The sequence below is a fragment of the Castor canadensis genome, chromosome 13 (assembly GCF_047511655.1).
Source record: "Castor canadensis chromosome 13, mCasCan1.hap1v2, whole genome shotgun sequence".
In the NCBI taxonomy this organism is placed as follows: domain Eukaryota; kingdom Metazoa; phylum Chordata; class Mammalia; order Rodentia; family Castoridae; genus Castor; species Castor canadensis.
Genome location: NC_133398.1, coordinates 38,991,693 through 39,018,187, shown reverse-complemented (window position 1 = coordinate 39,018,187; position 26,495 = coordinate 38,991,693). Strand labels below are relative to the sequence as shown.

General features: G+C 42.3%; 1 protein-coding gene across 4 annotated transcripts in view; it reads right to left on the bottom strand.

Annotated features, from left to right (window-relative positions):
- Positions 1-26,495, bottom strand: part of Kif24 (kinesin family member 24) — a 67,495-nt gene continuing 41,000 nt past the window's right edge. For 3 of the 4 annotated variants that reach the window (XM_020163832.2, XM_074051592.1, XM_020163831.2), the window contains 9 exons: positions 25,607-25,822; positions 22,375-22,462; positions 15,787-15,908; positions 14,855-14,960; positions 11,515-11,586; positions 8,654-8,763; positions 3,599-5,821; positions 2,888-2,981; positions 1-2,356 (listed from right to left, as the gene is read on the bottom strand). In XM_020163832.2, coding sequence (XP_020019421.2) covers positions 2,216-2,356; positions 2,888-2,981; positions 3,599-5,821; positions 8,654-8,763; positions 11,515-11,586; positions 14,855-14,960; positions 15,787-15,908; positions 22,375-22,462; positions 25,607-25,822 — 3,172 coding nt within the window. In that variant the 3' untranslated portion in view covers positions 1-2,215. The remainder of the gene's footprint in view (positions 2,357-2,887; positions 2,982-3,598; positions 5,822-8,653; positions 8,764-11,514; positions 11,587-14,854; positions 14,961-15,786; positions 15,909-22,374; positions 22,463-25,606; positions 25,823-26,495) is intronic. The other variant, XM_020163834.2, reaches the window with a different exon arrangement.

Genomic DNA, 26,495 nt, shown 5'->3' with positions numbered 1-26,495 from the left:
ATGGGACCTAACCATTTTCTGTCATTTCAGTACTTTCTACTGTAGGTTCTGTGGGGCCCCTCTAGTTTTTGGTTTGCAAAGACAGGCACAGATAAGGACCTGTTTGAAAACTTGACCTAGCTGGGTGCCAGTGGCTCATGCCTGTAATCCCAGCCACACCTAGCCACACACACACACCCACACACCTGCCAGAGTGGCTCAAGGCAACACCTAGCCACACCTACACCCACACACCTACACACACCCCTGCCGGAGTGGCTCAAGGCAACACCTAGCCACACCTACACACCTACACACACACCTACACACACACACACACCACACCTACACACCTACACACACACCTACACACACACACACACACACACACACACACACACCTGCCAGAGCGGCTCAAGGCAACACCTAGCCACACCTACACACACACACACACACACACCTGCCAGAGTGGCTCAAGGCAAAGGCCCTGAGTTCAAGCCCACGTACTGCAAACAAAACGCCACCCCCCCCCCAAAACCCAAGTACTGCAGAAAAAAAACACCAAAACCAAAACAGTCTTGGTCTCTGGACCAAAAACCTAAGCCCTCTTGCCAGATATGGAGGGTGAGCAGCTGGGGCTTTAGGGAGTCCTTCAGGAGGTATGGAAGCCTCTTTTCCTCTGCGTAGTACCAGGCATTGACGTACTCAGCCTCAGGCAGAACTGGATTTAAAGTGCTTCCCCATTTCTCAGTGGTGCTGCTGTGTCTGAAAGAATTCATCCCTAGTTTTTTGGCCTTACACTTAATACTATACCATCATCCCTTTGGGGTTCTTGGCTGGGAGTGGGCCTCTAAATTTTCATTTACTTTTTGAGGGACTGCAGAACCTTAAGCTGGGAGTAGGATGCCCTCTGGTGGTTACATTAAGCACCACCTGAGGCTGACAGAGGGTCTCAAGACAGCCATTTAGCCCTCTTGGCTTTTATTTTTTTGAGATAGTGTTTCACTATGTTGTCCAGGCTGGCTTCAAACTCATGATCCTTCTTTCTTAGCTTGTCAAGTGCTGGGATTACAGGCAAGTACCAAGGGCTCCTCTTAAAAGTTATCCTACAACTTGAAAAAAATTAAAGCTTACATGGTAATGGGCTTCTGAGCCAAGGCTATGTCATATGAATCTCAGTTAGACTCAGGGTGACCTTCAGAAGTGATGGGCTCTGGAGGCTGCTTTGTTTGCCTTGCCTTGAGCTTCTGTCTGCTAAAAAGATGATACAGCAAGCAAGCAAAACTCAGATGAAGGGGGGAGGGGTGTATCCTGTGTCAGAGGCCTCAGACTATTGACTATAGCACTTAGTGCCAAAATAAACACAGGCTAGCCTGGAAGAACAAGCCTAGGTGATAGACTTGCCTGAGCGCCTCCAGTTCTTCATTCATTCCATGAGTGGTATAGGGAGTGAAGAATCACAGATGGTAGCCAAGAACTGCCACAGAAGCATTAGGGTTAGCAAACATTGACCAAAGGCCTGTCACTTCAGCAAAAGGTAGAGATGGAAAAAGAAAAATGCAGTGACATGGGCACCCTCTTGTGTTTCAAAACTGAATTGCAGGAAGGGAGGGGAACATGTTAGCATACAGCCTGCCCTAATCTGCTGTTAAAGACACATCAAAAGTTTATTCATTTTACAATTTCTCAAAAATCTCCAAGGGTTGATGGAGCACTGCTCACCTCACTGCTGCTCTGCTAGCACCAATGTTTTAATCTTTAACCAATGTTGTAGTCTTTGAAGACAGAAAGGTACAGAATTCAGCTCATCAAGCCTCTTTCCTAATTTACAACCTCTGTGGATTTCTCCAGGTTACCACTGACCATCTCACTCTGATACTCAAACTTAGGAACATCTACACTTGTTAAAACCAGATGTATTTCCACAGACACAGGGTGAGTAAAGCAAATGCTTCTTGAGCCCCACCCAAAGAAAAGGAATGGGCATTAAGGTCTTCAGACTGGCACTTCCTTTCTTGTGAATGCTCCTGAGCTTGGAACTGAGGAGGGATAGAGGCCTTGCCCTGAGGGGGAAGCTGGGGCCCATCTGAGGCTATATGCAGCTGGGGTAAGGCTAGCATAGGTAGGACCAGGGAGTGAGTGATGGACAGAGAGGACCTGGCAGGGGCCTCTCCCAAACCCTGAATACCTGACACAGGCTCCTACACTGTCCCACCATCCAGGGTAAGATCTTGCTCTAAGATACCACTGTTCTCTCAGGGGCTGCATCTGGCCCATGGCAGGTGAGGTACAATTGCAGCTGATTCCTCAGACTTTGGATGCACTTGGATTTCAGAGCCAAGATTTCATCCAGCTGGGTCACAAAATCTTCAAAATCCTGAGAAAGGAAACAAAGGACAAGTAGAGCTTTTTTTATTGCTGGTCCTTTGCCAGATCATCTTTTCTAGTTCTTCCTCTTACAGAAAAATTTCAGAAATCAGGCCCCTCCCCCAGGGGGAAAACCTACAGGAGAGTTTCTGTGGCACTGAGTGATGCTCACTCCTCTGCATTTTATAGGTAGAGGGGGTATTTTGCAGAGCAGAGAGATATTTAGCTAGAAATACCCCATTTGATCTGCATGTTGTCACTGCTACAGTCACAGGGGCTCTAACAAGCTACTAGGAAGGCTAAGTGGCTAAGGACAGGCTGGAAACCTTTTAGCTTGGGAATGGCAATGTAGCCATTCCCACCTGTACCCAGCCCCTCTCCAAACTGTCTCAGGAGTGACAAGAGGCACAAAGCCTCAACAGCAGTTGGGATGTGGCAGCAGAACCTTACCCTACACATACCACAGCAACTACAGGTGACCATAAAACTAGCCACAGACTAACTTCCAACAGCCCCTGAGTGTCCAGCCAAGGCTACTTACGTTAGAAGCCAGCTGGCTCATCAGGGTCTCCTCCTTGAAACCCAGCTCAGCCATTTCATTCAGTTGTTCCTGGTGTGCACGGATGACCACCTGCCTGGGAACACCAGAGAGGAAACTGAAACTCCTGGCTGCCCATCCTCTCAGGAAGCTTTCTGAAACTGAACCTCATTGAGGCTGGGAGCTGCCTCTGCCCATATGGTCAAAGCTTTGAACAGGGCTGACTCACTGCCCTTGTCCCCTCCCCTGTTCTTTTCTCAGGACTAGTTAAGGAATTAGAGAGTATCAACAAGATGTAGGAAAACAGATGGGAGCTTCTCAGGCTGTCCCTGCCCGCCTGCCTACTCCTACTCTGAGGAGCAGAGTGGGTACTGCTTTTCCACAGGAGCTGCCTGTTTCACCCACCTTCCATGAGAAAGGCTTTCAAGGCTGTAACCACTGCAACTGGCATACGTGGCACAGGTCTGCTCTCATTTCTACTTCCTGTGGAGGGTCCAGGACCAAAGTAGGTGATCTGAGCTCTGAAGGAGCTACTTCTTGTCAAACTAATGATAAGTAGAGAGCATGGGAGCAGCAAGATTGTTCATCCAGATAGGCAAGCTCCTTTCTGTGCATCCCTGTGTGGCATTCTCTTTGTGCATGACAAAACATTAAGCTGGGGAGGGAGTGGAGGGCCAGAAGGGCTTGGAGTCTTAGGGAGAAAGTCCAACTTACTGTGCTTGCTTTAGGATGGGATGATGGGGTGTCCCTGTAGTCTTTGGAGAGCAGCTGGAAACCAGAGGAAAGTCTAGTGATGCTAAGCACCTTGAGACTGGCTTGTGTTTGAGCCATGTGCTGTCCTCATAACAAGGCAACTTGATGGGGTCTGTGGACAAACCAAGCTCTTGCCAACTGAGTCCTGAAGGATGTTTTCTCTCCTGCATCCAGGGCTGACCAGCTATCTCAGTGCTTCCTGTACATGGGGTGAGTATAGGTCCAGAATGGGGTACCCCAATATGTAGGGTAGAGATGGGCCTTCCTGGGAAATCCCAAGGGCCACCCAGTTCTGTTTCCTCAGCATCAGCATTATACTGCTCGCCACCCACATGTTCTTGGGAAAAGAGTACAGACTTTGTGCTTTGGCAGGCTTCCTGAAGGTCAGCCTCCCTGTTGACCAGTTCATCAGCTGGGTGCTGACGGATGGGTGATGGTGACAGAGTTGGAAGAGCACCAGGCTTATTATCAGGAGATGAGGACAGCCACAGGTGCCCAGTTGCTGAAGACAATGGCAAGGCTGCCTCTTGACCACTAGATGATACTGTGTCACCCACAGCTGGTCCCCCTGTGATCTCTGCCACTAGACTGTGCACAGCCCCATCCTGGGCCAGCTGGTTCAAGGGAGAAAGGTCTTCATCTGGAGTCTCCAGGAGGGATACAGTGAGAGGAGCCATTAGTCCAGAAGCATATTCAGAGCATGTGCCTAAGTGCTCTCTAGAGTCTTCTCCTTGGAAAGGATTACTATTTTTCATTATTTTCATTGCCTGAGTGTCTTCACTGACTTCTTTCTGTGGAGTGTGGACTGTGTCTCTTTGGTCTAGGGACACAGGAACTGCAATGTGGGATAGTGAGAAAGAAAAACCAACTTCTGGGGATGGTGAACTGCCTTCAGTCTGCCCAAGAACCCCACCTCTGCAGGTCTCCTGTCTCAGGTCGAAAGCTGGGGCTCCACCTCTTTTCTGGTTGTATACAAACTCCACCTGTGAGCAGGAAGACTTTTCTGCCAGGTTGTCTCTGGGAGAAGGCCCTGAGGAGGAGGAGTCATCTTCTCTGTTCCAGTCCAAGTGCACCTTACTTGGGTTATGGCTACAACTGAGTGCTGCTCTTCTGTGACTTATTATGGGGTCCCTGGAATACATCCAGCTTTCAGTTAGACCCTTTTCATCAGCACCTGTCCTGGAGTTAAAAAACAGACACTGCCGTCTTTCTGTTGCCTGCTCCTCAGGAACTTGTTCCCAGTGCTGATGAAGGAAGAACGAGCTTTTGCTCTTCAGGGTGTTTTTTTGCTTCATGGTCCTCTGACTTGAGACATGTGAAAATGAATCTTCACTGAAATCACTGTCATCAAGGTCATCGGCTTGGGCTCCATCATGGCTCTCAGAATAAGAGAAGAAGGGAGGAGTCTCACTCTGGACCTGACCCTCTATGGACCTGTGTTGGCATAAAAAACTTTCCAGTGGTTGGTATTTTAGCTTCTGCTGGAGGAGAGGTGGCTGTTGGAACTGCTGGTGATAAAAGCGCAAATGTTCCTCCCTCTCCTTCTGGTGTGGAGGAATGTTTGTCCAAGCTTCAGAGGCAAGCCTGGCAGGCATGTTCATCTTGCTGTCCTGACTGTCCTCTGTTAAACAGCTGTTGCCAGAGGAGAGCTCAACTTGTGACACAAGCTGCTTCTGTACTGGCTGCACAGTCTGCACCTTCTTACACCTGGCAGGTTGCTTGCCACGCACCAGGCCTTCTCCTGAGCCTGAGGCTCTGCTTGTCCACCCAACAGCAGTCTTGTTGCCAATTTGATTTTTCTCAGAGCACAGTGGTGCTTGTTCTTCTAGTCCCTTTTTGGCTACATGTCCAGACCGTATGGCTCCTTTGACAGGGCTAGTCTTCATGACCCATTCTTGGGGAGGACTCCTTCTGGAGATACCCCTTTTGCCAGGGACTTTAGGTAGAGAGGCAAAAGGGATGTTGGGTGGATGGCTAGCCAGAGGATGGCCCTTCTCTCTTGTGGAGCCAGGTGCCGCTATGAGTGACTGCTGAAGCCCCAGCTTAACCTTTTTTGGAGAACACTTGTCCCCTGGCAGGGGTACAGGGGAGCTCTGTATTCGTTTTGGAGAGGAGTTTCCAGATGTCTGATTTTGACTGGTAGCTGAAGTACAACACTTAATGCCTTTCTTCAGTTCTTTGACCCTGTAAATAACCATTTACTATAAAAAGTGTATTTCTATATGTCTGTAACTCCTTTTATATAGTTTTTAGGGAAAACAATACCCAACAAAAATATGACAAGAACTGGGAGGTTTTTTTTAAATCTGGGAGAGAATAAGGGGGAAAGGGTACATCTACTTTAGTATGAGATATCCTGGTGTACTTGAATAAAAAAAAAAAGCAGTATCTTCTCTGCGAATATAAACATGCACTGAACATTCCATGATCAGAAGAATTTTGTAAATTACCACGAGCCAAGGATGCAAGTCTCAGAACTACACTACTCACAAGGCAGAGATCAGGAGGATTGTGGTTCAAAGCCAGCCTGGGCAAATAGTTCACGAGACCCTTCACAAAAAAGGGGTGGTGGAGTGGCTCAAGGTGAAAGCCCTGAGTTCAAGCCCCAGTACCACCTCCCCCTCCCCCCCCACCACACGCAAAGAACTATACTATGTTCATGCAGGATGCAGGCTGTACTTCCTGAAGATGGGCAAACTCAGGAGTTCACATCTACTACTCACCTGCAGTTCTACAAAAAGAGCCCTCTTTGGGGGAAGAACCCTCTTTTCCTGCAAAAACACCCCTTCAAGTTTTGGGAAGATGACTTTCCTCAAACATGACGGGCATTTCAAGAAGTAAGCAGGATTGTGCTACTTCATAAGGGAAAAAATGATTTGTCTATTCCCAGGTTTCTTAATCTTAGTGCTATTGACATTTTGCATCAGATAAAATTCATTTTTCTTTTTTTTGTGGGGGTGGGAATGGTACTGGATTTGAACTCAGGGCTTCCTATGATTGCCAGGCAGGTGTGCTCTACCACTTGAGACGTGCCCCCAGCCCTTTTTGCTTTAGTTTTGTTTTTGGATAGAGTCTCATGTTTTTGCTTACTGTTGGCCTCAGATGACAATCCTCCTTCCTATGCTGCCCCATGGCTGGGATTACAGTTGTGAAATACTTGGCTTATTTGCTGAGATGGGAGATCTCATTAACTTATTGCCAAGGCTGGCCTGGAACCATGATCCTCTCGATCTTTGCTTCTTGAGTAGCTAAGATTACAGGCTGGAGCCACTGTGCCCTACCCTAAAATTATTATTGTAGGGGCTATTCTGTGTGTTGTAGGATGTTTAGCAGCATCCTTGCTCTCTACTTACTAGATGCCAGTAGTACTTTTCTGGAGTCATGACCATTAAAAATGTCTTTCCCACTGTAAGAAACTCATGTGACCACAGGGTAGAAATGGTAGGGATGGTAGCAGATACCAAAGTCACTCCAAAAATGAAGCCTGAGCAGGCAGTCAAGAGATGCTACTGCTGGGCACTAGTGACTCACACCTATAATCCTAACTACTTGTGAGGTTGAGATGGGGAGTACTGAGGTTCCAGGTCAGCACAGGCCAAAAGTTCATGAGACCCCATCTCAACCAATAGCTGGGTGCAGTGGTATGTGCCTTTCATTCCAAGCTATCTGGAAGGCTGAGATCAGGAAGATCACAGTTCCAGGCCAGTCCAGGCAAAAAAGTTTGTGAGACCCTCATCTCAATGGAAAAAAGCTGGGTATAGTGGCATGTACCAGTCATCCCAGTAACAGTGGGAAGCCTAAAAGAGAAGGATCATGGTCCAGGCCAGCCTGAGCAATAAGCGAAACCCTATTTCCAAAATTACAAGAGGAAAAAGGGTTGGAGGCGTGACTCAAGTGGTAGAGTGCCTGACTCGCAAGCATGAAGTACTGACTTCAAGCCTTAGTATTCCTTCTACCTCTGCAAAAAAGAGGTGTTAGCTTTCCTCCATCAACTTCTGAGGAGCCCTGGGAAAGTTCCTGCCCTTCTCTAGGCCTTAGGATGTCCTTCTAACATGTCCAGGTTGGTCTCTTCTATAGCTACACCGCTCCAAATAATTCTGCCTTGGCAAGTAATATATGCATTCTATCCTTTACAAGTAGGGCTTAGGCTAGCAGGAAGAAAAGCTCATTAAGCCTATCACACTAGGTTAATATTTCATTTTCAGTAGCCATTGAAAAGCCATGGATGGATTACACTGTCCAATTTTGTTGTTGTTGTTTGGTGGTACTGGGTTTGAATTCAGGGCTGTGAGCTTGCTAGACAGGTGCCCTATCACTTGAGCCATGCCACCAGCTAGAGTCCACTCTTTTTTTTTTATTTTTTTATTATTCATATGTGCATACAATGCTTGGGTCATTTCTCCCCCCTGCCCCTACCCCCTCCCTTACCACCCACTCCGCCCCCTCCCTCTCCCCCTCACCCCCACAATACCTGGCAGAAACTATTTTGCCCTTATCTTTAATTTTGTTGAAGAGAGAGTACAAGCAATAATAGGAAGGAACAAGGGTTTTTGCTAGTTGAGATAAGGATAGCTATACAGGGAGTTGACTCACATTAATTTCCTGTGCGTGTGTGTTACCTTCTAGGTTAATTCTTTTTGATCTAATCTTTTCTCTAGTTTCTGGTCCCCTTCTCCGGTTGGCCTCAGTTGCTTTTAAAGTATCTGCTTTAGTTTCTCTGCATTGAGGGCAACAAATGCTAGCTAATTTTTTGGTGTCTTACCTAGCCTCATATCTCCCTTGTGTGCTCTTGCTTTTATCTTGTGATCAATAGAGTCCACTCTTGAACAAGGGATTGTGTCATCTTCCTCGTCACACTTGCAAAAGCAGGGCCTACTAGAACACAGTCTATAAATCACTAACTGCTCCAAGAAGAGGCTTGTGCAGTTCAGTGTCAGATCTGTATGTGTGAGAGACATGCACAAACACATGTCACACACATTACCCCCCAACTCCCCAATCTGGGAGCTGACTTACCGGTCAGCATAGCGCAAGGTATTCAGAGTGTGTTCGGTGGCCACATGGCTTGGTGAGATGTTGGCAATCATGCAAGTTTTGGCATTGCCAATGAAAGAATCTTTCAGGACCTGTTCAAACCAGAAGACAGATGAATGAGTGAAGTCAACTGACAAAGGGCATACTGACTACTTACTATGTGCAGGATGTGTCACAGCTCCCCTCTGTTCACAAAAGGCATCTCACAAAAGAAGAAACACAAATAACCAATAAACACAGAAAAAGTTACCTCATCACTAATCAAGAAATGCTAATAAACCACTAGAAAAAGTTATTTTTAACCCAGAAGATTAAAAAATTCAAGTGTCAGAGCACCTGCCTAGCAAGTGCAAAGCCCTGAGTTCAAACTCCAGTACTACCAAAAACAAAACAAAACAAAACAAACCCCAAAACATTAATAAAAGACTGATGGTACCCTGTCCTGGTGGGAGTCCAAAACAAGGGCACTTCCCTTCACTGCTATGTACCATGACAGCTTTTTGGAACAAAAGGAAAAGAAGATGCACAACACTGGGATGGCAATCACATTTCTAGGACTTTATCCTAAGGAGATAATGTTCAATTGACAAAAAGCATGCACAGAATATTCATTGCAACATTATAATAAAATTTAGAAACAATATACTAATCTATAAACAAGGAAACTAAACAATCATAAATTGAGTACAATGATTAGGTATATCTCCACTTAAAAATAAGGAAATAATAGTAAATGTTTAAGTAACAAAGCATATGATCACGTGACTGTAAAGAGGGGCCATGTGTGGATATAAAGGCACAGAGGATGTTACCACTGGGCAGGATGAGATTTTAAGATAATGTTTTTATCTTTTTTGTACTTCAAGTATTGTTGGAATTGTTATTTTTAATTCAATAGGAACACATTTTCTGGGGGTAACTTTTTTTATTTTTAAATGTGGTCAATGTCAGAAGCAGGACTACCTACCTGTAAGGATTTCCTCAGTCCCAGGTTGAAAATCCCTGTTTGAGAAGATACCATCTAACCCACAGATCACCAATTCTGACTACATGGAGCTGCGTTACTATAGGTTGTACCCCAGGTCCTGTAATGCGCAGCATATGAGGATCTTCCCCTAGGCCTCCTTCTACCTCACCTGTCCTCCACTGTACATTAGGACATGGTGCTGAAAAGACCCAAGAAGACTTAATTATCTTCACAGAGATTGATACTTAGGCACACTCCTTCCCATTCTGCTCTTCTGCAACCAACATGAGTGCTGATTTAATATCTAAGTTACTTATATTTCCACTATTCAGAATAATCACAGTTAAGCTAGTAGTGGTGCCACATGCCTGTAATCACAGCTGCTCAGGAGGTGGAGATCTGGAGGATCACAGTTCAAGGTCAGCCAAGGCAAAAAAAAAAAAAAAAAAGTTAGCAAGACCCCATCTCAACAAACAAGCTGGGCAATGGTGGCATGCTCTTGTAATCCAAGTGCTTTTGTAATCCAAGTCACATGGGAGACATAGGTAGGAGGATCATAGACTGATGCAAGCCTAGGGCAAAATGTAAGACCCCTATCTGAAAAATAACTAAAGCAAAAAAGGGCTTTACATAATCTTATAATGCTGAAAGTTACTCCCATTGTTACTCTCCAGTTGTATCCAATGCTGTTTCTTTTCCATCTTTTTAAACTTTTTTCCTTCTGTGGTTACACATACAATAGGAAACATGCTTTAAACTCACACAATCCGATTATTGCAGGGTTTCATAGTTTTGTTTCCCCTTCCCCTAAGTACCAGGGATCAAACCCAGGGCCTTACACATGCTAAGCAGGTGCCACTGACCCCTGATGGCTTGTTTTTTAAACATCATAATAGATCTTTCTTTGTCATCTTTCCTATCAGTACATACAGAAAATCTATCGCATTTTTAAAATTTCAGCCATTATTTTTTTGTACTGAAACATCAGTCTATGCCTTATTATTAAGAAAGTACCAACTCAGCTATACCAACCCTTTCAAAGGGTCAGAGACTCCACTAAATTAATAATATTACTTTTTTTTCTCATGGTGGTAGGTATTGAACCCATAGCCTCATGCATGTTAGGAAAACACTCTACCACTGACCCCCCAGTCTGTAGTTTTGTTTTTGTTTTTTTGAGACATGGTCTAGCTATGTAGCTCAGGCTGGCCTCAAACTCATGATCCTTTTGCCTCCTGAATGGTGTGTACCACCACACCCAGCTTTTGCTTGTTTTTGTTTTGTTTTGTTTTGTTTTGAGATGGGGTTTTGCAGTGTTGCCCAGATTGATCTTGAATTCATGAGCTCAAGTGACACTCCTGCCTCAGCCTCCTGAGTATCTGGAACTCGGTCACATACCACCATGCCTGGCAAAATTATTACTTATTTTTACTTTTTATGTTTTTGAGATGCAGTCTTGCTATGCTGCCTAGGCTGGCCTTGAACTCCTGGGCTCAAGTGATCCTCCTGAGAATGGACTTTAGGTAGGCATGTGCACACTTGGAAATAAGGTTCTTAACATTGGAAATAAACAGAAAGGTAGTGACCATAAGAGCCAGCTGCCTCCTTAGGGCCCCAGCTACTGCAGATATCTCTGCCTGAGTCACCTTCTGGAGAGACCTAGTTGACTGAGAGCTCCTGCTTCTCTTCTCTCCAGTACAGCTAGCATCATGCCTTGCTGGCAATGGATTTTCTACGAAATGAACAAAGAAATGGGCGGACAAATACACATTATAAAACATATTACATAGATTACATCCTGTTTAAATAAAAGAAGAAATGGAACAAGGAACAATGAAAGAACCAGAACAAACTCAAGGCTCATGCTTTATTTTACCTGAGTTAATTTGCTCTGCCTGAAAGGAGTATGGGTATGTTCCTGGTCCAGTGCTCGGATACATTCCTTCAGCTGCAAGGTGGGAGAATACCAAGCATGTCAAATAGCACATATAAAGCAAATAACAGATCAGATACTATATCCATGAAGTCTTACTTTTCTTTAAAAAAAAAAAAAAAGAACACTCAGGCCATTCCCCCAAAAGGAAGCTGAAATGCCCTACAGTTTTCTGTTCAACAACTAAAACCAAGCAAAACTGGGAAACATTCTGTCCTGCTTGCTAAAGGCCTCCCAATTTAGAGGTGGTGATCCTAGGATTAGCCCTGAGTCAGTAGTGAGGGACAGACAAACCCAGGAACCCACCCTCAAGTCCCAGAGTCCAGGCTTATATCTGGTTTGCCTGCTGCCTTTTCTCCTCACAATCTTCCCAACTATTGATGTACCTAGGTAGAGCCACTTCTCCCTCTCTCTGACTTGTACATACACACAGGTGTGAATTGTCTGGGGCAGGAGAAATTCTAGAGTCAGGGGTGAGATGGCACTGAGAAATCATCTAGCTCTAGCCCTCTGTTTTTTTTTCTTTAGCAGTACTGGGGTTTGAACTTAGGGCCTCATGCGCTCATGTTTGCTAGGCAGGTGCTCCACCACTTGAGCCACTCTGCCAGCCCCCCCCTTTTTTTTTTTACATTGGGTATTTTTGAGATAGGATCTTGTGAACTATTTTGCCCAGGCTGGCCTCAAACCATGATTCTCTTGATCTTTGCCTCCTGAGTAGCTAGGGTTAAAGGTGTGAGCCACCAGCACCAGGCTTCAACTCCCTCACTTTTGAAGAGACTGTGGTAGGGAATGGCATCTGCTCCTGGGCATGGCCTCTGAGTGAGAAGTCCTCATTGGACATCAATAGGTTGGCAGAAACCCAGATATGTGCACCTCCAGGGCAATGTGCCCATCAGAAACAGTGGCAGGGGAGGGGAGGACAAGATGATGGAGAAGAAATCTATTTCTGAGTAATGTATCTAGGCTTAAAGACAGTAAATGAAAAGGAGGGGAGGGAAGACAAAGGAAGCAATCCTTTGAAAGTATCAGTTCAAGGGTCTACCAAGAACAGGAAAGTAGTCTTGAGAGTTTGCTGGGGCTATTCTTAGCAGCAATCATAGAAAGCTATCATTGCCCCATCTCTGAGAGGTCAGTATTCCCACCTCCTTTTTTTTGAGACAGGATCTTGCTACACTGGGATTACACTCAGAAATATCTTCCTTTATTAAAAATCAATCCAGGCTGGAAACCAGTGGCTCATACCTATAATCCAAGCCACTCAGGAGGCAGAGATCAGGAGAATTGCAGTTTCAAGCCAGCCCAGGCAAATAGTTTATGCCCAATCTCGAAAATACCCAACACAAAAAAACAGGGCTGGCGGAGTGGCTCAAGTGTAGAGTATCTGCCTAGAAAGCATGAAGCCCTAAATTCAACCCCAGTACAACCAAAAAAAAAAAAAAAAAAACCAAAAACAATCCAGTATCCCCCCCCCCAATTTTAGCAATGGAAAGATTATTCAGAGGGGATCAAAACATTGCCCCTGAGTTATACCTGCCCTTACATACTCCAATCCAAGTATGGCCACTAATACCTATGAGCCCTTGGGTCCTTTTTGGCTTTGCTGTATCAGAATGGAATGGTCAATAAACTCTACTAAATACTAAGAAGGAATCAAGGGAAATATTCAGGAAAGAAATAAGGGGCACTTTTGTACACCTAAGATTTTGATCCTATTCTAGAAGGCTTATTCCTAGGTTCCTTTGCATGTGCTATGGTGATGTGCCATAGACAAAGTCAAGTCCCAAAGGGCTATATGACTTCTTCCCAAGTTTCACAGTTGATTCCTGGACCACAGTTTAAAATATTAGAATCATAGATTTTTGGTGAGAAGCTTTGGCCCTTTGGTCAATTCCTTTAGCCCACTGAGCTTGAGAATCCTAATCTATAAGGTTGGGATGACAGAACTTGCTTAACTTGCCTCACAGTGGAGGAGAGGAGAGCTGATATAGGATATGATTTGCATCTTGATCTGAACAACTGTAAAAAAAAGATGCTGATGGGACAACTGGAGAAATTAGAATACTAGATAATAGGTAATATCAAAGGTATAACAATAGTATTATATGTTAATACCATTAAAATAAGAGTCCTAGGCTGGATATGGTGGCTTACAATTGTAATCTCAACTACTTGGAAGGCAGAGTTCAAGAGGACCCAGATTCAAGGTGAGCCTAGGCAAAAAGTTTACAAGACCCCCATCTCAACAAATAAGATGGGAATGGTGGCATGTGCCTGCACCTGCAATCCCAGGTACACAGGAGGCATAAGTAGGAAGATCACAGTCCAGGCTGCCCAGGGGAAAAACACTGAGAGACCCTACCTGAAAAGTAACTAAAGCAAAAAAGGCTGGAGGCATGGCTCAAGTGGTAGAGCATTTGCCTAACAAGTATGAGGCCCTGAGTTCAAACCCCAGTATCACCAAAAAAAAAAAAAAAAAAAGTCGAAATATCTGTAGAAGAAATAAATTGATGACTAGAATTTCCTTTAAAATAATCAAACCAAGGGGAAGGATGGGATTGGTTAGTTTTTCTTTTTTTGTGGTCCTGGAAATTAAATTCAGGGCCTCACACATGCTAGGCAAAAGTACCCTGCCACTTGAGTCAGACCTCTACCCTTTTTGTTTTATATTTTGTTTTTGAGATAGGGTGTCTCCAACTTTTGCTCAAGCTAGCCTCAACCTCAAGTTCCTCCTGCCTCCCCCGCCAATGAGTATCTGGGATTACAGGCAGGGGCCATCACTTCTGGTTAGGTTTTTCAATTATATTGTAGCTTGGTGACAGGTATATGAGAGAGCATTATATTATTTGTTTTCCTTTTGTATGCTTGAAGAATTAATACAATCTTTTTGTTGGTGTTTTGAGACAAGGTCTCACTATGAAGCCTAAACTGGCCTGGAACTCACTATATAACCTAGGCTGGCCTCAAGCTCACCATCTTCCTTCCTCAATTAATACAATTTTAACACTTGGAGAGAGGAAGAAAGCTTACTAAGTTAACCAGTTAGCAACTGCAGAAATATTTCAATTCCTAATTGGCAGGGACTAAAGACAAGACAGGAAGAGGGGAGAAGAGCTGCCTAGCACTGTTGAGAGTTGACTGGGCAGCTTCTATCCAGCCCTGGAATCCCACTGTCAGATAAGAGCCTGCCTGATGCTGTGCAGATTCCATCCTGCCCTTACCCAGTCTGGCTACACGTAAGGGGCAAAATTTCTCAAGAAGGATTTTTAGATTTCAAGCAACTTACAGCCAGAAGACTTTGGTTTATTTCTGCACCTTCCATCTTTGTCTGTCTATCTGAGTCCCTGGCATCCGCTGCTCTTTCACTGCCCGCCAAATCAATAAAAGAGATCCTAGAGAAAAGACACCACAGGGATGACTTCTTTGGGGCTTTGGTTTACTTGTACATTAGTTGATATTTTGTGACCTCAGGAAGAAATCAACACTGGCTTATCCTCTGGAAAGAAAAGACATTACTGTCAACTTTCCAAAAACATCACAAGTTTCTGATCTGTCAGCTGCTACTGGCATTGTTCACTCAGAGATTTCTGTTGGTTCTAATAACTTGTGAGAAACTATGACTGAAATTAATAACGTATTCTTCCCATAAGGCTAAATGATCATAATGCAAATCACTTAGGTGACCACTTAGAAAATTAAACAGAAACTTTTGCGGGCTGCTTTCCAGAGGGAGATTAAAAAAAAAAAAGAAAGGAAGAAAAAGAAAAGAAAGACTCATTACTCAGAGGTGAGATAGGCTCATCCATCAGCATGGCAGAGAGTTTGCTAAGAAAGCACCAGAGAAGCAATGAATATATCCAATTGTCTTATTGCTTCTTTCAAGAAGAATGGATTAACTCCCCCTCACCCCCTATTTATGGCCTGCAAGCTTTCTGAGATGCTTTCCTTGCTGTTTCTCTGCTGATACTGTGTTTCAAGTTAGAAGCAATCAATGTCCCTTTTAATAACTTAGGGTTGACCAACAATAGGTCATTACTTCATGGTTAATCAACTGATGGCACTTTAGTATAATGATTTATTTCAGGGTTAAAAACTCTACTCCATATCCCTGAAATGAAGACTCCAAGGTGAAAGAGTGTCCTGTTGTTGATAACACATACTTTGAAGTCACATTAAGGAAAGGCAGACAATGCAATTCCCTCAGTAGTTCCAGCTCACCTGCCAAATGTCCTCTTGGCTGAATCTTTGATCTGAATTTGGATAATAGCATGGGAGCGGGAGGAGTCTGCATTAACTCCAGTAGCCCCGGTGCTGCGCTCCTTGCTGCCCTTTAAGATTACCTGGAAATAAAAGCCATAGGGTGACTTCGCCTAGGAGCAAACAAAGCCCTCTGGCTCCAAAGAGTTGCCTAAGTAAGAAATAGATCCCAGACATAATTTTGTCAGTGTACTTCAGCTTTTTTTTCTGTCCAGGTGGAAAGCTGCCCAGACACTAAATCAAACAAAGTAAGTACCCAACGGCAACGAAAACAATGTGGAATACTAATCTTGTGGGAGCACATTCACTAGCTCAAGAGCTAATTTACTTCTTCATCTCATATACTCTTTTTAATATCTTTGATGGATTTACCCTAACTAAAATCCCCAGGGTATAACTTGGCTCCAAAGCAATGTCTCATAATACTCATTTATCTTAGTAACTGAAGCCCAGGACAGAAATGTACATAATGGAATGACTGATCACATCCACCTGTTCTATCAGGATGCAGAGCAAGAAAGAGGCCAGGCCTGAACTGTAGGAACAGGGAAATGATGAGTTATTTTGATTATCATAAGTCCATGACTTCCCTTGAGACTGATATTCCCCCTAATCCCCTGCTTGGGAGTAAAGACTAACTGGGATCCCTTTGACCACAAGGGAATGGAGGAGGGGGAAGTAAAGCCTGAAAACTGGCCTACAGCCACTGAAAACACATGTATGCCATATATGCACATTCTGCCTGGGCTTTTTTAAGATAAGGTCTTGCTGTGTAGCCTAGGCTGGCCTTGAACTTGTGATCTCCCTGCTTCAGCCTCCCAAGTACTTAGGTTTGCTGACCTGATTTTGGACAAGATGAGGAGTTGCAGATTACTGAGAATCAAAAAAGCAAACATCTTTAAACATTATTTCTCATAATAGCCTAACGTGAAGTAAGTATGATTATTATCCCCAGTTTCCCATTGAGAAACAAAATGATAGGCTGATTTGCTCATAGTCAAATAGCAGTTGTGTGGCAAAACCAAATTCCACATTCTACATTTATGACTCCAAAGTCCATATGGTTTGTACTACACTGTGGGGTGCTTATAATAATCATTTATTTTGCAATAAATTAAGGGTATGAAAGTCCTATCTCATTTTTTCTCAATCTCTCATAATTTTAATTTATATTATACTGAACATAGCTACAGTTCCTAAATTAAGAGTCCAAAAGTTGACAGAGCCAAACTTCAACAACAGGCCTCAAAATATTTTAATTAGGACAGGTGGTTTAAAAAGTTGTAACCAATTAAATAAATTACAATTTATTACTAATGGTCTAAATTATAATTATGTTTCTAAATGTTATCCATGAGATTTGAAAAGCAGATTTTTGAATCTTTATTTGGCAGTACTGGGGTTTGAACTCAGGGCCTTGTGCTTGCTACATAAGCACTCTACCACTTGAGTCAAGTCCCCAGTCCTTTTTGCTTTAGTTATTTTTCAAATAAGGTCCTGTGTTTTTGCCTGAACCAGGCTGGACTTTGATCCTATTTATGCCTCCTGTGTAGCTGGGAAGACAGGCACATGCTACCATGCCCAGTTTACTTGTTGAGATGGAATCTTGCTAACTTTTTCCTGAGGCTGGCTTTAAACCAGCAATCCTCCTATTCTCTGCCTTTTGAGTACCTGGGATTAAAGACATGAGCCACCATGCCTGGCCCAGAAAAAAATCTTGATTCCAAATGTGAGAAATGTGATGAGGTAATGACTCCTCTGTGAAGATGGAGAAAGAAAACCCCATATGGAAAATGAAGCTATTAGCTATGCATGCTCACTCATGGCCCTGCCTGAGTGAGCGTGAGGGTGATCTGAGGCTAAGGCTTGAAGATGATACTTGAGAAAACACATGGGTGATACCTGAGTGGGTATGAACAGTGACACATGAGAGAGTGAAAGTGTGATGATACCTGAGTTAGACAAGTGTTGTTTCAAGTCAATAAATGTTTATGAGGGTAGCTGCGTCAGATATCTGATTCATATCAATTTTCCATCTTGATCTCAACTGTCTTTCTGCTTGTACAATACCACAAGGACTGGAGACTGAGGATATCAATGACAATAAAACTACATGTTGACTAATAAGAAACTTCTTTATGCTTTTCTTAGGAGTAATACTTTAGGATAGAACAGTACCATAAACTTTTCCAGGATAGAGAGACTGGTTCAACGCAGACTGTTCATAAAGCATAGTTGTGGGAATAAGGATATAACTCAGTGGCAGAGTGCTTGGGGCCCTGGGTTCAATCCCCAGTACCACACACACACCCACAAAAAGGCCAGACACTGTGGCTCACACCTGTAATCTCAGCCACTCGTGAAGCAGGGATCTGGAGGATAGCTGGTTTGAGACCAGCCTGGGCAAGAAGTTAGTGAGACCCTGTCTCAACTTATTTGCTGGGTGTGGAGACACACATCTGTCATCCCAGCTATGTGGAAAGTATAACAGGAGGATCAAGGTCCAGGCTGGCCTAAGAAGAAATGCAAGATCCTTTCCCACAAATAACTAAAGCTTGGGCTTAAGGTGTGTCTTAAGTGGTAGACCCTGAGTTCAACCCCACAGTACTAAAAAAAAAAAAAAAAAAAAAGCAAAATTAATAAAAAACAACAACAACAAAAAAATGAGTGTGGCCTACCGGCAAAGAAACAAGATTTCCTCATAGTATTTGCTCCTTTCCCATTTAACTGGCCTTTGTCTCTTTAAAGACAAAGGAAACATGAGGACCAGCAGACTCACCAGAAGCTCCTGGCAGTAACACAGCATGGGGGGAAGCCCTAACAGTATGACCCACATGCCTTTGTTCCAGCTTTGTAATCTCTAGAAAGGGGGCCTTAAGTGGCCTTCTAAAATGGCCACACTCAGGTTTTAGATCCTAAGACAAAGGAATCTTGCTGGCACAGTAACTCAAATGGTAGAGTGCCTGCCTACCAAGTGTGAGGCCCTGAGTTCAAGTCCCAGTGATGCCAAAAAAATTACTAAGACACAGAAATCTATAATCACACAAATATGAGGTGTCAGCTCTCATAGATAAGCAAAATTTACCTACTTCCCCAGAAAAAAGAGACTATTAGGAAAAAGACACATGCTGATGGTGGGCCACATTGACATTTCACAACCCAATTCTTTTTTCTTTTCTTTTTTTTTTTTTTTTGAGACCATGGTCTCACTATTTAGCTCTATCTGGCTTAGAACTTGTGATCCTCCTGCTTAAGACTCTTGAGTGCTGGGATTACAGATGTGAACCACCATATCTAGTGAGTTTTAACTGTTAGTTTTGAAAAAGCAACAATAAAAGTTCCTACAAACCCTGTTATTTGAGGTTAAACACAGTCCTTTAAACATCCAATTTAAAGTAATCACAGAGGATATGCCATAAACATATTGATTCAGTGAATGCCTCTTTTCTTTCTTCAGAAGAACAACTGATCTCTCATGATACACCATGGGCAGTGTAGTACAGTGAAAAGGGTTTGGCCTTCCCAATCTGGAATCTGATCTGTGAGCCATTATCTATCTGATCTTTAGTTGTCAATTTTAACCTTAATTTTCTCATCTGTAAGATGAAATTAACAATCTTTACTTCATTTTATGATGATTAAATGTGATAATCTTTGCAAAAATCTGTAGCTAAGTGTTTAGTAGATAGTTAGGTGCTCAGTAAGCATTGGCAGTTATTATTACAACATGGTGAGAAAGCAGGAAAGTCTGAGAGTAGAATCATCTACAGAGGTTTTAACTTTCATTGACGGCAATGTACTGCCTTCCCTCTTCCCAAAGGCTCAGACACTTCTCCCTGAAGGGGTATGCTTGAATCTGTACTATAGGTAAAGCATGTCAAGCCTGTGCTCGTCTTTTCCCTTTTATTCTAGCTTGGCTCTCTGGATGTACTAAAATGACAATGCAAACTGCACATTATTGTCATCTGGAGGAGCTTCTAAAATAAACACTCACCTTCATGTTTTGCTGGTGGGAGTGTAAAATGGTAGTTACTTTGGAAAGCAATGTTGCAGTCTCTCAAAAAGTATGACCCAACGATTCCATTCCTGGGCATATACCCAAGAAAACTGAAAAAATATGGCCACACAAACTTTTGTACATGAATGTTCACAGCAACATTATTACTAATGTCTAAAAATGGAAACAACTCAAATGTCCATCAACTGATGGGCAGATAAGTAAAATATGGTATATCCATACGTTGGGCTATAAATTGGCCATAAAGAGGAACTTCCATAGAAGGAAGCACTGATACATGCTACGGCATGGATGAATCTTGAAAACTAATCGAAAAAAGCCAGAGCCAAAAAGTTGCATATGGTATAGCCAGAATAGGCAAATTCATAGACAGAAATTTAGTGGATGATTTGGCTCATGCCTGGAATCCTAGCTACTTAGGAGGCAGAGATCAGATGGACCATGGTTTGAAGCCAGCCCGGGCAAATAGTTCCATGAGACCCTACCTCAAAAACCCCTTCACAAAAATAGGGCTGGTGGAATAGCTCAAGTTCAAGCACCAGTACCCAAAATAAAATAAAATAAATTCTGGAACTAGATGGTAGCAGTGATTGCACAACTTTGTGAATATACTTAAAAATTATTGAACTGTGAAATTTAAAAGGGCAAATATGCTGGGTGTGGTGACACAGGCCTGTAATCCCAGCATTCAGGAGGTCAAATCAGGAGGATTGTGAATTTGAGGCAAGCCTGAGCTACATAGTAAGACCCTGTCTTAAAAAAAAAAATCAAAATTAAAAAATCAATCAACAGAAAGTGTTAGATGAAGGGCAATGGAACTGTTCATATACTGTCTGTGGGAATACATACCTCTTGGTATCATTTAGTGAAGTTGACGATATGCATGCCCCTTGACTCAGTCATTTCACAAACAGTGAATCCATGTACTCTGAACTAAAATATATGTATAAAGAAACTCCCAGCTACATTGTTTAGAATAGCCCCCAAACAGACGCAATCTCAACCACCCATTAACAGGAAAATGAGTTAAAAATTGTGGCATATTCCTATAGTGGAATACTATACAACAAATAAAAACAAACAAGTACATACAGAAGTTTTGCTATATGTAAAACATAAATGGAGCCCAAAAGCATAATGCTGAATAAAAGAAGAAACAAAAGAATAGATACAATGTGGTTCTCTTGATACAAAGTTCAAAAACTGGTGAAAACAAAGTTACATAGTTTAGGGATGAATATATAGGTGGTAAAACTGTAACAAAGAATAAGAAATAATTAGCATAAAAGTCAGGATAACAGGGATGTGTGGTTGGAAAGTTACCCCAGGGGCTTTGGAGTGATGTAGAGTTCTATTTCTCCATCTGGGTAGTTGATTCTGAGGATGCTTGTTCCTTTATACTGTACACATTTAGGTCTCAGGCATTTTTCTGAATACCGCTATTTTTCACAATAAAAAGGGTTGAGCCTTTTTGTTTGTAGTTCTGGGGCTTGAACTCAGGGCCTACACTTTGAGTCACTCCACCAGCCCTTTTTTGTGATGGGTTTTTATGAGATAGTGTCTCAGGAACTATTTGCCTGGTCTGGCTTCAAACTGAGATCCTCCTGATCTCTGCCTCCTAAGTAGCTAGGATTACAGGTGTGAGCCATCGGCCCCTGGCTGGTTAAACAACTTTTTAAGCAAGGAATAAAGGCCCATGATCTAAAGGAAAGCCAGGGTTGCTGGGGACACAGCTCAGTAGTAGGGTATTTGCCTAGTGTGTGTAAGGCCCTGAGTTTGATCACCAGCACCACCACTAAGAAAAAACAAAAGGGTCAAGATTAAAGACCATTAAAAGAAAGTTAACCAGAAATATATGTGTATGTAGGTTAATAAATGTATCCAGAATAAAAAAATGTAAAGTATTAACAGTGGAGGGGGAGAGAATTGAGGACAGTAAGTTAAAAGGACCTTTATTTTCTGTCTTCTTAAATATTTCTGTAGTGTTTAGATTTAATAATGAGCAAATATTACTTTTGTTTTAATAAAATGATACTTTTAATAATGGAGCAAATTCTAAAAGTCCTTTGGAAGAATACAAAAAAAAAAAAAACTAACAAAATTAGTTGCCTTGGGAAAAGGGAATGGAAAGGGATTTTCATTGCACTGGTTGAATTTTGAGCCTATGTGAAAGTATTATTTATTAAAATTCTTAAAGTATGAATATTTGTCCCTAGCAGTTTTCCCCAGAGCCCACTTCCACAGAAAAAACCCAACAGCAGCTTTTGAAACAGCAAGAGCGTCCTTGAGCCATGCTTTAGCTTCTCCCACACGGCCTATGTCCCACTCCATGGCACTGGGCCATCATCACTCTGTGGAGAAATAAGCTACCCTCTCAGAGAGGACTCACATTCCCAAACATGAAGTAATGTGCTTGTCACTGCCCTTGCCTAGATCCAAGTCCACCATACTTGCTTGTTAGATAGCAAAAGGAATTCTTTCCCTGAACTTAGGCTACTATAAGCCTATAATAAAGAAGGAAGATTAATTACCTCTAAGAGGAGTTTCACACTATCCACCTGGAGCTCTCGAAGTCCCACTATCTGTACCACATGCTTGCTATCTTCTCTTGCGAAGAGCCTGCAGATGCACAAATGCAAGTTCGTTGACAGTCAGTGCTGCTGAAACAAACTTGGTCCTGGCCTCCCCCAAAACCATTCCACCACTCCCTCAGCACACAGCAGTTCTACCATTGGGTGGGATGGATATGCTTCCTCTCCCCAACCCAGCCCTCCTGACCTCAGCCTCAGACTTCAGCAGTGGCTTATGATTTTTATAAACAAATCATTATCTTTGGCCATAATTAAAAAGAAAAGTCAATTAGTGGACCGCATATTCCTGGCTACAGTGATTGGTTTGGAGAGATCTCTGCTGTCCAATCAAAATAAAGTCCTGATGTCTGGTTGTTAGATGTTCTCCCTTTCTTTCTGAAAGAGAAAGCATGTGGTCTTGGGAGTGGTGGCAGCCATTTTGTATCTACAAAGAGGACTAATTTCAGGACGAAGCTAATAGCATAGTAATAGAGTAGAAAGAATGCAAAGGAACTGGGTTGTTAGAACATTCTTGAGCAGCTGGAGTAAACTAACCCTAAAGCTAGACTGCCGTCTAGGCTTTCTAGATATTTCAGCCAATAACTTCCCTGCATGCTAAAAGTCATGGGATTTTCTCTTATTTGTAACAGAAGGAGTCTGGCTATGTGTTTTATTATTATTATTTTTTTAAGACATGATCTTGCTATGTAGCACAAGCTGCCATGTACTTCTGCCTCATCTTCCTAAGTGCTGGGATAACAGATGTGCATCGCCATGCCCAGCTCTGATACATTTCCTAAGAAAACAAGAGCTGGTGCTGCATCTGAATGCCTCAGGCCTGCAAATAAAGTAATAAATGGTTGTGAACTATCATCATCATCATCATCATTCAACCCAGGATGAGTTGAATCTATCAAAGACTCTTAAAAAAGTAGCTTCCTCCCTTAATAAGAGACTATTACGGTTAAAAGTAGAATTCTATTTTACAGCTTCCCCCTCTACCCACCCCTCCAAAAAAAATTACTTTCTCAAAAAAAGTATTTTCTCAATCTGGACTTCGTCCCAAATTTCCTAATTTTTACAGAATGATTAGAGGAAAACAATTTTATCAACAACACCCATAATCTCTCAGAAAACAACTACTATAGGCTACATGTGGTGATACACACCTGTAATCCCAGCAACTGGGAGGCTGAGGCAGGACAATCTAGAGTTCAAGGTCAGCCTTGGCTATATAGTAGACCTGTCTCAACACTCATAAACAAAAGAACCAAGGTTGGGTTGTGGCTTAAGTAGTAGAGTACTTGCCTAACAAATGCAAACCAAGTTCAAACTCCAGTATTGCCGAAAAAAATTAGATTTACAATATATATCTTGTCAAAGTCCCATTATTATAGAACACATATTTTATTTAAAAACAACAAAATAAAGCATAACAGCAAAAACAAGAAAGGGTACCATCAAAGAACCAGAACATTAGAAGTCCTAGAAGGGTAGGAAACAAAAAGATCATATTAGCTAATAACCAGAGATATAAAAACAAACCAAGTATGGTCTGTAAGTACGGGTTTTCCTAGTGAGTCTCAGAAGCTTCAAACCCAGGAGTTAGTGTATTCCTATCCCCTACCTCCTGCTATAATTAAAGAACGCAAATATTTAAGTCAATAATCTGGGTAATTCATTAAAGAATTTCATTTAGAAACACCTGAATACCCTGTCTTTTCAGCCAAAGAAACAAACATAAAACACACACACACACACACACACACACACAAAATAGTGGTTTTTATCCTATGCTTCTTTAAAGGCATTCTAACTGGAAAGGACTTCTGTTTGTTTTGAGACAAGTTCTTAATATGTAGCCCAGGCTGGTCCTGAACTCAAGATTCTCCTGCTTCAGCCTCCTGAGTGCTGGGATTATAGGCATCTACCAAAGTGGCTGGAAAAAAATTGTGTGGGGCGTTACTGTGGTTTGAACCCAGGGCTTTTCACATGCTAGATAAGCACTCTACCATTCAGTTATATCTCCACAGTGGAAAGGACTTCTAATTGAGGGTGTTGAAGCTATCTAAAGGCTTCAATAGCAGCACAGAGAGAATGAAAGAGAAAGGCAACTCTTGCCCAAAACTTCCATGCAGTAGCACCCTTCTTCATGTGGCAGTTATGTTTCAGGACTGAACCCTGAACTCCTCTTTCAACTGTGCCATACCGGAAAGCTCCCTTTTTGCTGGAATAGTCCACAGGACAACGGCTTGTCTAAACCCACTTGCTGGTTTCCTCAGTTATGCTACTCAGTACCCTAGTGCCCCTCTATGATGGAGGCCTCCCACCCCACATTCCACTGCTTGCCTGAAACACGTGGAAGGTGATGCCCTTGTATGACAGCTCCTTAGAGGCTTGGGTACCTTTGTTGGAGAGTTAGCACACCATGCTCAGTCCCCCACATGCCTCAGGTCTGGTTCTTTCTTTTATGGTAATCTTTCATCCTTCTACCTCCCCTAGTCCATCTTACCCTCTATTCTCCAGTTAGTTGCTCCCTTCACAACTTTATTGCTTCCTACTCATTTTAAATCACCTGTTTCAAACTAAAAACTTTATGCCAGAAACATATATTAGGAATTTAAAAGGAAAGTTACTACATACATTTCCAAATTAATGTATTATGCTGCAAGTGCAATAGTTTAAGTCTAATAGCAGTTAAGTGTAATGTCTAATAGTAGTTAAAAGTCTCATGTGAGGAAAAAAATGATTTTCTTTTCATTTTATCAATTAAAAAAACCTATCATTAAGTTTATGTTAATATTACTGAAAGGGAAAAGAAGAAAAAGTAGGAAACATTGTTTTTAATTCTTCCAGTATAATAATAGTTGAAAAGAATAAGAAAAGATTTAAATACATGTTGATTTCCTGACTTCCTGAAATTATGACCTTTTTCATAGACAAAAATAAAAGGGAAAGTCTTTTGATAAGACATTATAATACTGTTCATTAAAAAATTAATGGAAGGCTAATTTACATTTCTCTCTAGCTGAATAGACAGTGTAAAAAATATGTATCCGGTATTAAGAGATTCTCATTTTACAAAGGAGCACTAATACACCAAAGCCTCTCACTAAAGCCCATGTGATTAAAGTGATTCTATGGAGTTCTGGCTTAAAACAACAATTTACAACCTCCCACTCATAAGCAATACCTTTTTCTTCTATTTAGGAGGTCATAAAGCTGTCCACAGTAGATTTCATAGAAGCTGATCCACACAAAGAGGCGCCTTCTTGGCTGAGACACTTCTAACTGTCTAAAGATATCTTTGGCAGCCAGAGCATACAGTCCTGGGTTCTGATGAGTTCCTATCATGGTGTAGGTCTTTCCAGCACCTGTTTGTCCATATGCAAAGCAAGTGGCATTGCCTCTGAGAGAAGAATAATTTGAATCACTTATGCATATTTTTAAAGTGCTAATTTACATACAGAGTTTTTAATGACAAGTCAGGCAGAAACAGAATCCTTGGCAAAATTTAACTATGAGTATATAATTCTTTAAGGAGAGGAGGGCTTTACATTATGAAAATATAGTTCAGGCAAAAACATTTTCAAACCAGTATGTTTTTCTTACAGGAGTTTTCTACAGAACTGGTAAGACTACATAAGACAACTCTGGAAGGAAACAAGGACTTTTAAGTAACCATTTGGCCAACAACCATTTACCAAGTTCCTGCCCCATGCTAGGTGCTTTAAATGATCCTAGATAGATTTCATTTTAATCTGGAAAGATAAATTTGGTAAAAGAAGTGATAGAAAATGAAAATAAATACAATAATAGAAGATCCTATGATAAACAGAATGATAGTGACTACTCATATGAAAAGTAAGTAAGAGTAAGCCAATGTAAGCAGAGCATTGGAGGAAGGATTTACAAGGGTAAGGAAGTGGGCTGGGTGGTAAAGGCAGAAATCAAGAAGGCAGAGAGCCTCTAAAATGTTGAGGGAAAAAACTTGGGTTCTTTTCTCTGTCCTGCTATTACCTAACTTAGGCAAGCCACTTCACTTCTCTCTGGGTTTTTATTTTCTTTTCTCTTTCCCCTCT